This window comes from Rhagoletis zephyria, unplaced genomic scaffold, assembly GCF_001687245.7.
Source record: "Rhagoletis zephyria isolate East Lansing unplaced genomic scaffold, Rhagoletis_zephyria_1.1 Rzeph_scaffold_00535, whole genome shotgun sequence".
In the NCBI taxonomy this organism is placed as follows: domain Eukaryota; kingdom Metazoa; phylum Arthropoda; class Insecta; order Diptera; family Tephritidae; genus Rhagoletis; species Rhagoletis zephyria.
In genome coordinates this window covers 204,245-213,089 of record NW_016157619.1, presented here as the reverse complement: position 1 = coordinate 213,089, position 8,845 = coordinate 204,245, and the positions used below count along the sequence as shown (strand labels likewise).

General features: G+C 35.5%; 2 protein-coding genes across 8 annotated transcripts in view; one reads left to right on the top strand and one right to left on the bottom strand.

Annotated features, from left to right (window-relative positions):
* The window catches only part of LOC108360197 (nuclear apoptosis-inducing factor 1-like), a 529-nt gene extending 212 nt beyond the window's left edge, over positions 1-317 (bottom strand). Inside the window, exons 1-2 of the mRNA XM_017612386.1 lie at positions 288-317; positions 39-226 (exon numbers count right to left, since the gene is read on the bottom strand). Coding sequence (XP_017467875.1) covers positions 39-226; positions 288-309 — 210 coding nt within the window. The 5' untranslated portion in view covers positions 310-317. The remainder of the gene's footprint in view (positions 1-38; positions 227-287) is intronic.
* A 2,291-nt stretch (positions 318-2,608) lies between these two features.
* The window catches only part of LOC108360203 (protein DENND6A), an 82,839-nt gene continuing 76,602 nt past the window's right edge, over positions 2,609-8,845 (top strand). The window contains exons 1-3 of one of the 7 annotated variants that reach the window (XM_017612396.1): positions 2,758-2,849; positions 2,924-3,031; positions 3,098-3,804. In XM_017612396.1, the coding sequence (XP_017467885.1) occupies positions 2,950-3,031; positions 3,098-3,804 (789 nt within the window). In that variant the 5' untranslated portion in view covers positions 2,758-2,849; positions 2,924-2,949. Of the gene's footprint in view, positions 3,805-8,845 lie in introns of all 7 variants that reach the window. The other 6 variants (XM_017612391.1, XM_017612394.1, XM_017612393.1 and 3 more) reach the window with 6 other exon arrangements.

The following is an 8,845-nucleotide window of genomic DNA, read 5'->3' as shown; positions in this document are numbered from 1 at the left end:
ATTTATCTACCACATACAATTTATGCACTTATGCTTACTTTCTTCCATTCGACGGCCGTTCTTGTAGGAGGACCATGAGAATTAATTTTCCTCATAATTTCCTCCCACCGCTCCTCTACCCTTCCTCGATCAGATCCAAACACTGCAACACCTCTGGCCAGGTCAGGATTTCTCTCCATTTCTTTTACCAGTACTTCAAATTGAGTGGTTGTAGTTTTTGTCAGCGCTACAAGCATACATATTAATATATTTCCTTAAACCAAGTTATATTTTTTTTATTTTCTTACTTTTCCTGGCAGAACCCTCCATCTTAACGATCACTAATAACCTTTCGTCTGTTTTCAACGATTTTCGTCTCACTTTCGTCTTCTATTCGCCTTAAAAAATTCCAAACTAGACGAAAACTACGTAACGATCAGCTGTTTTCGTGCTGCCAGACGATTTCGACTTACATACTACCAACACACGAACGAAACGTCTGGCAGACGAAACGAACGTTCGCTTCGAGATACATGATTAGGCTGTTCGTTACCAATACTTCCTTTTCGGTACCAGATAACGATTCTTTACATTAAACCTTCGCCATTATATGAATTTCAATTTTAGAAAAAGCTTTAATTACTAATTTATATGATATCAGCTAAAACACTTGAACTTATCGCAACAGAGAAATATTACTTTATCAGTTTTAATCTTAGTTGATCCAAGGTTCAAGAAAAATGCTTTTACGGATGAAGAAGCCTTTCAGGGGGGAGATTCTGTAACCAGTTAGCGACAAGTTTCTTGTTTCACTTGTTGACGTAAAAATATTTCATATCATACGTCAACACAACCGATGCCGATTCGAAAATTGTCGCTAACTGGTTACAGAATCTGCCCCCAGGCCTTCAAAAATGATATCGTCCGATTCAGCTGGAACAAAAATGCTTGAAACAAGTAAGAGTTTCTCTGCATTACTGCCTCGAACCGACATACATACAATATACAATATATACATCTTTCATTTGAATCCGTATGAAAAGCTCTATTGGCTCCTACATTCGGGTTTTTATAGGCGAGTCTCGCCTGAACCGTTTTTTCCATATTTTTGGCCTATGTGCGCTTTTATTCGAAACCTAAATGTTTCGGTACCGAATATCGATCAATACTTAAAAGTATTGACTCAGCACATCACTAGAAACAGGCAACATGTAAACACAAAACAGCTGATATGCACTTTGACGCCATGAACGAAAGACACAAGATCACGTAAGAACAAGAGAGTGAAAAAAGTCGATTTTTTTAGCGGGTTCTACGCCATCTTGTTTCACTGGAAAACGAGCGAAAAGTAAACAAAGCAAAGAAAACAACGAAAACCAAAATTAGCCAAAATTATTGTCAGCCACTTTAAACGCACAATTTAGGTAAAATGATGCAACAAAATGCTTTAAAATGTGTTGTCATGTTGAATTAACTCTTCTTTACTTGAATAAAAGTGTAAAATAGTGGTGCTTGTGATGTAAACAAACGCTCAGCTGACGAACCCGCTTTCGCAAACTTTTTTCTCAAAACCAGTTACAAATACAACGTCGCGTTCTTACGTGATCTTGTATTTTTGGTTCATGCTTTGACGCTTTGTCCGTTTTTACCCGGAGAAAATGTCCGGGCTGTTTGGGGCAGGAAAAAGAAGACACTTACGATCCAATACGTTCCAATTTTCGCTCTCTATTACCCATTTTGTTGAGTACGGAAATGATTTCTGGGCTATTTTGGGCACCCTCGGGATCCCGCGTTGCGTACGGGAAAGACCCTAATGGGCTGTTTTTGCTTACGCGTAAAAGCACATTTAGCGCATTTAGCTCTAAATGCTACTCTAAATGTACATTTATCCATACAAAATTCGTCACCTAAATGCAACTCAATGCAACTCCATTTTTGCATTAAGAATCTAAATGCTAAAAGCAACCCTGTGATCTTCCAAAATTTCCACGATTCGAACACANCATTATTTGGATAAAGAAAAGTTACGCAAATTCAACATCGATATGATGCTGATAGAAATCTGGATTAATTTGTGATCAACTCTGTTTGTTTTGTTTCCTACTTAAGTGTGGAAATTATAATTGACAGCACCGACAAATGAATATATACACAAACAAATGTTCGGTTATGGTTAAAACAATTCAAGCTTTTGTATAGAATTTTCGGTTTAGAATTTATTTTTTCCTTTTCAGTATGGGTTTTTGCACATTATCTTTTTCGTAAGAATTTATCGTAATAGATAATAGCATACGATTTCGAACTCGCGTAAATGTACATTTGCTAAATGCGATAGCATGAACGCTCTTCGAAAACATATGTTCGAAAGTGCTAAATGTTGCATTTTAAATGNTAGCATGACCGCTCTTCGAAAACATATATTCGAAAATGCTAAATGTTGCATTTTAAATGCAGCAAAAACGCTGCATAACATTGTGCATATATACAAGTGACAAATGTTCTTCTTCTGCCTGGAAACCGCCGGGAAAATACATAGAAATAGCCTGTCAAAACAAAATTGAAACTATCGATACTATCGATAGTGCCATCGATAGTTTGACAACNGCTGTCAAAACAAAATTGAAACTCGATACTATCGATAGTGCCATCGATAGTTTGACAACTCTAGTTCGTTTAACTATTTGTGCAACAATACAATCTTCTGACGAAGTGAAAGTTTATGGATAGAGCTGCAAAATGACAGACAATTCATTTGTTGCAGAAACATCAAATGATAGGAGCAAATCTTCGAACGATTTAAACAGATATACTGATGCAGGTTGTGTGGATAATGAATATTGGACTCGTTTTTCGCAGTGGATCCACTGCATGTGTGTGGTAACATTTGATTTGAACATTGGACAAGCTCTTGAATACGTTTATCCACCACAATTTATGCCCACAGAAACTGAAACAGCTAATATATGTTATATGGCCTTTCCCGATTCCAATTCTGGGTGTATGGGCGATACAAAGTTCCACATGCGTCTTCGAAGAGCTTCCAAACATAGCCGTAATAAAACTTTGTCAAGGATATTCCATTCATATAACTCTGATTGTATATCCGTTCTTCGTGTAGATGAATCACATTTCTGGGGATTTGTGTACTTTCGGCAGAAACGCGATCCTAATCTGCCGCGTGGTTATTTTCAAAAAAGCTTTATCATAGTCACACATCTTCCATTTTGTAATCTTTTTTACGATATTGTCGCGCAATTGGCTCCGAAGTATTTTGAGGAGGGCAACTCAGTGCTGGAACAAGCATGTCTTCAAATAAATAGCTTGTGGCCCCAGTTACAACCAGGAGTTTCCTTGGAGTTACAATTGTTTGATATCATATATCAAATAAATTTACCTACAATAAGTGGCAAAAGGTCTACCCCTCCTCTGTTAAAAAAAGACGCCATAAAGGATACTTCGATCACTCTGTTTTCAACTAAATTTTTAAGCTCTGTTTATGAGTTCGAGCTATTTCAAAGCTTAAGCTTTACTGTGGAGAGCTTATATACTTTATGGGAATTAGTGCTGATTGCTGAACCTATTATTGTTGTTGGCACCTCACCCGCTGATTGTTCACACATGGTGCAAACTCTTGTATCACTTATCGTTCCGATTGAGTACTGTGCTGAAGTGCGGCCATATTTTACTATACATGATAGTGAGTTCAAAGAGTTTACAAGAGAATATGGAAAAACGCCTCCTCCGGTAATTCTAGGCGTAACAAATCCGTTTTTCATAAAGCTATTCAAAGATTGGCCCCACATGCTGCGTCTGGTCGATAACCAGGTAAATATTTCACTTTCCTTATGTGCATATGTATCAGAGGTGGAGGCATTTCACCACGTCTGTCAAGTTAGCACTACACTTTTCGAAATTGGAGAAGTTAACTATGGCATTAATTGTAGCTTTATTGTAAATTTGTTGTGGAAAGAAAAAAATTTTTGCTCTTCTTTTTTTTTTTAAATGTGGTATGTAGCATGATAAAAACATTACAAGGTAAATTCATTCTCTCATTTCGTCGGCCATGATTTTTTTCTGACGTTTGCCAACATTTTAAAATCATATAAAATTGAAAATAAAAAAATTAAATTGTTCACAATTGTTGTTGTTTGAGATTGAAAATGAGAATGTGTGTGTGAGTTTGAGTTTTGATTTTAAAATTATATTGTTGGCAAACGTCAGACTGCCTCTCAATGGTTTTACCTTGTTATGTTTTTATCATGGTATGTAGTGCTAACTTGACACCATACACCTGGTCGATGGAATTGAGATATTGAAAATGTTATATCCCTTGGTCAGCGGCGGATTTAAATATATGTTACGCCTAGGCAATTCAGAATTTGCCGTCCTTTTTCCTATAAGAAAAAAATTTTGAGGCAAAAGTACCAGTTTTGGAACGATTAGCAGTCAATAGAATTATTCAAATTTATGTTATTTACGATACTTTTATTACAATTTAAGATGAAAAAATGGTATTTTCCAAGGCACATTAAACAGGTAGTATCAGTAGAGCAAAAACAACATTTGCGTGTATTTTGTTGTTGCTTCTGGTATCGAAAGTGTCAAAAACTGTTCTGAATTTTTTCTTCTAAATCAAAGCGTGCCATGTGAAATACAAAAAATTATAAAAAATAAAAAATTGAAATTGGAAAAAATAAAAATTGATGCAACTTTCTTTCCTAGTAAATTTGTTTGCTTCTCGAAGCATTGATCCATCCTTTGCAAGGCCCAGTAATCAGCGGTCGTGCTGCCGAGTTGGGCGAACGTTCCAAAAGCTGCTATTCAATCGCTTGTTTTGTATGGAAAAAGGTTTCACAAGCAAATGGATTTTAACAACTTATAATTTTCGTGAGAAAAAATTAAAAATATTTGACACTTTCGAGACCAAATAATTTGAAAATACCTCAAATCAGCTGCTCTACTGATACTACCTGTTCAATGTACCTTGGTATTTGCCTTGAGTAAACGTTTTAAATTTTTAAAGAAAGCCATCGTTAACAAACTTTTTTCACTTGATAAGTTATAATCTCATTACCAAATTAGTATTTTTAAATATTATCATTTAAATAATATCAAAAATACCTAACAGTGTTGTCCTATTTTCTGATTGCGTAATTGAATCTCAAATTTATGTCTTAAAATATACAAACACAAACTCTACTTTCAGTGCAGCTAACTTGAAAAAACAAATTTTTTTCGACTAAAATTTTGCCGCCCCCCAGGGTTTTGCCGCCCTAGGCTCCTGCCTATGTTGCCTTAATGGTAATCCGCACTTCTTAATTATGGCATGCATTTTAAAAGTAGTAGAAAGGGGGGAAAAATAAGTCCAGCTTTGGAAAAGGTACTAATATTAGTTGCGATCAGATTTTACTGGAAATCGATCCCGTACTCGGTTCTCTGACTATTGAGAGGACAAAAAAGAGAGTAAATACGGTTCTCTCTCTGTCAGAAGTTACCAGTTTTAGTCCGAGAATTTTTTGCTGGTAAATTCTGGTAAATGTGTCAAACGATCAGCTGTAGTGTGTTTGGCAACCAAATTGTAAACAAAAGAAAAGTGCACTCTGCTAATTCATGTTGAAAAGTATTTAATTACTTGTTTAAGTGGATTCTAATGAATTTGAAAGTACTTTTGGTTATTTACATGTGTGAGCTGAGTGTGTTTACATACAAAATAAGCAAAAATTTACAACCAAAATTTGGAGGTTATGTTGAAGTTGACAGAAGTTACCATTTTTTACTAGAAAGCGATCCCGTACTTTTCAATGTTACTCTCTCGCTCTGAGCGAATTTTTATTTTTTGACAGTTTTACTAGTCCGAGTCCGAGGAATACGGGATAGCGTAAATGATATGGATTAAAGGGTTGCAGAATTACATTTGTCTCTTCTACGCTTGAAAGCACTCTTTGCTTTGTACTCTACTCCCAAGTAGAATGCTTAAATCTCTCCGCGCAAAGCCATTACTCTTCATCGCAAGTGCAAATGCTAGTGATACTTCTTCTGTTGAGCCAAATTGTGTACACTACTTGCCACGATCGCGCAATACAGGCAAACGACGCTACGCCAACGAGTACAGAAAATATTACACGCTTGCTTGCAGTAATCGAAAGTGCTTGTGGTGCTTGTGTATTCGAAATTCCTCGTCGTATTTGGTCGTTTGCAACTTGACTGGCAACGCATGCGCACAATTAATAAATTTGCATAATGGAGCTTGACAACGTAAATATTAATATTAAATACATATTTCGCTTCTATCATTTTAATGCATTAATGTTTGCAGTCATTTACCAACGATCCACCTGCTACAAACGTTAGTTTTAGTAGTAGTTTGAGTAATAGTGTCATAAGAGAAAAAATTATTAGCGGCGAGTTTAAAATTTCTAAGGGTACTGGGAAAAGTAAAGTAAAACGTGTTTCAATGTATTAAAGCACTGCAAAAAATCAACCTCAAACTTATTGAAGCACAAGTGCGTTATAAGATACTCAATGAATAGTAACAGCGAAAATGTACTATTTTCCGAAATCGACAAAACTTGTACTAAAAATGAATGTAAGCGGCTCATGGCAGAATTCACTGTAGATGCATTACATACTGAGTCAGATTCCACGCCGTCATGTTCTACCGAAAATAGTTTATTGTTCAGAGATTTTGTTCAACCAAGACAAGCGCTTAGTATTGAAAATAAAATCTATGGAGAAATTCATAAGTACGAAAGCACTGATGTTGAATTTTATGACGATTTCGATATTGTGCACTGGTGGGACGGTCATAAAAATGATTTCCCAATTTTATATAAACTGAGCTGTCGAATTTTAGCAACTCCGGCATCCTCAGCTCCTTTTGAAAGAGCATTTTCCGTCGCCCGAAATATTATCACTGAGAAACGTTGCAGTATTAGTTGTAATGACAGCGCAATAAACAGGATAATGTTCCTACATTCAAGCATTGGTTAAAAGTATGTATATTAAAAAAATTTGAATTTACATTCTGTATATGTATGTTTCACGATTATAAACAACTCACATATTGACAAGTTTTGCCTATACATTTTTTTAAATTATTTTATTTCAATTACTTTTTATAAAAATATAGTTTATTCTTTAAGAAAAATCATATAAATCCAAACTTGAGACTTTGAGCTATATTAAGAAAAAATTAACAATTTTTCGTAAAAATATCGAGCTCTTTTATTGGTTTACTTAGAATGGTTTTAAGTATGCAGTTTTGTAGCCCATTCAATTTTAGTACAATGAAGTGCAAGTTTGCAAAGCAAGACTTACCGTTGATATTGGTAATTTTTTTTTTGTTGAAGCTGTTGGTCATTTTCTCCATATAAAAAGAATCGCGTTAACATACTTCGTATGGAAGAAATAACTGACACCGTCAATAAATTCCAAAATATCAACTGTATGTTCGTGCTACTTCAAACTTGCACTTTATTCTATTAAAATTGAATGGGCTAGTAAGCTGCATATCCAACCAAATCTAATGAAAAAGCTAGAAATTTTTATGAAAGTTTGTAGAATATTTAATATTGCAAAACGTTTAAATCTTGCATTGCAAAACTTTTCAATAAATGGTTGGCGTATACATACATAATTATTTTTTTTTGAAAATCATTCTTTTGTTAATTTTATATTTTCTTTCCTTAAAATGTTAATCTGGAATATTATACCCATTCTCGTTTAACAAATAAACTATACACATTTCTTTAACATTGACTAGTTTTCAAAACTTTATTCATTACCTTATTGCAGCAAAGGCGTTCGCTGAAATAAATACATACATATGTATGTACATATGTATGTGCATATATATTGTATATTTTTAATCAAATAACGTAGTAGTAAGGGCAAGCATCAAAAATATCTTTGATGTAAATACAAATGTATCTACATGTGTGCATAGCACGTAAATAGCATAACCCAAACACCAACAATCAACAGCTCTATGAACATACTCAAATACTCGCAAGCACAGTACACTGCTTGCGGATATTCTTCAGTCGAGGTAATTGTGTTTGCAAAGCCAGTACTTCTTTTCTTGCTATTGATCGGGTTTTTACTTACGCATACTCCAAGCGGTTTGTGTTTGCCCGCACTCAACAAGAGAATGGAGAGATAAAGAGAGTAGATAATTGCGCTGCTAACAAATGTCTTGTTGGGCAACTCAAATGTATCCGTGCAGTGTTTTAATATGGATGGGTTATGGGTACATGTGTGTACATGCAGGGCCGGATCGTGAGCTCGATTTTGAGGGGGAAATAAGAATCAACAATTTTGTACGCCCAAGTATGACAGACATTTTATTTTATTATATTATATATTTTTTATAAATGAATTATATTTTTATAAATCATATGTTTTTAAGAAAAATACCCTGTAGTAATTCTAAAATTTCAAAACTACAGTTGTCGACTGAAAAATAACTGGCTAACCAGAATGGTGAGGCTGTGGTATGTAGCAAGAGCTGTCAAAAGTTAAAATATTCTAAATGCTCTAAACTGCCCACAATATGTAGCTGTGTGTTGTGGTGTATTATTACTGATGTAGCTAGCGAAATAGCTTGTGGCTGTGGTTGTTGTTGTTGTTGTTGTAGCGGCTAAAACAACCCCGCCCAGATCGGTTAATATCTCAGTCGGTGTCGTCGAGCTCCACTAACGGAAGCCCCAGGAAGCGTGCAGCCTCAATGGGGTCGGTCCACAGCAATGCTGGGCACACCAACACAGTCATTCCCACGACAGCCGTTTCTACGTACCGGAATGACTCGGGTTTTACCCGACCAAGGGCTGTTGTTTCGGCGATCTAACCCCGTTTAGGTCGGCGAAAT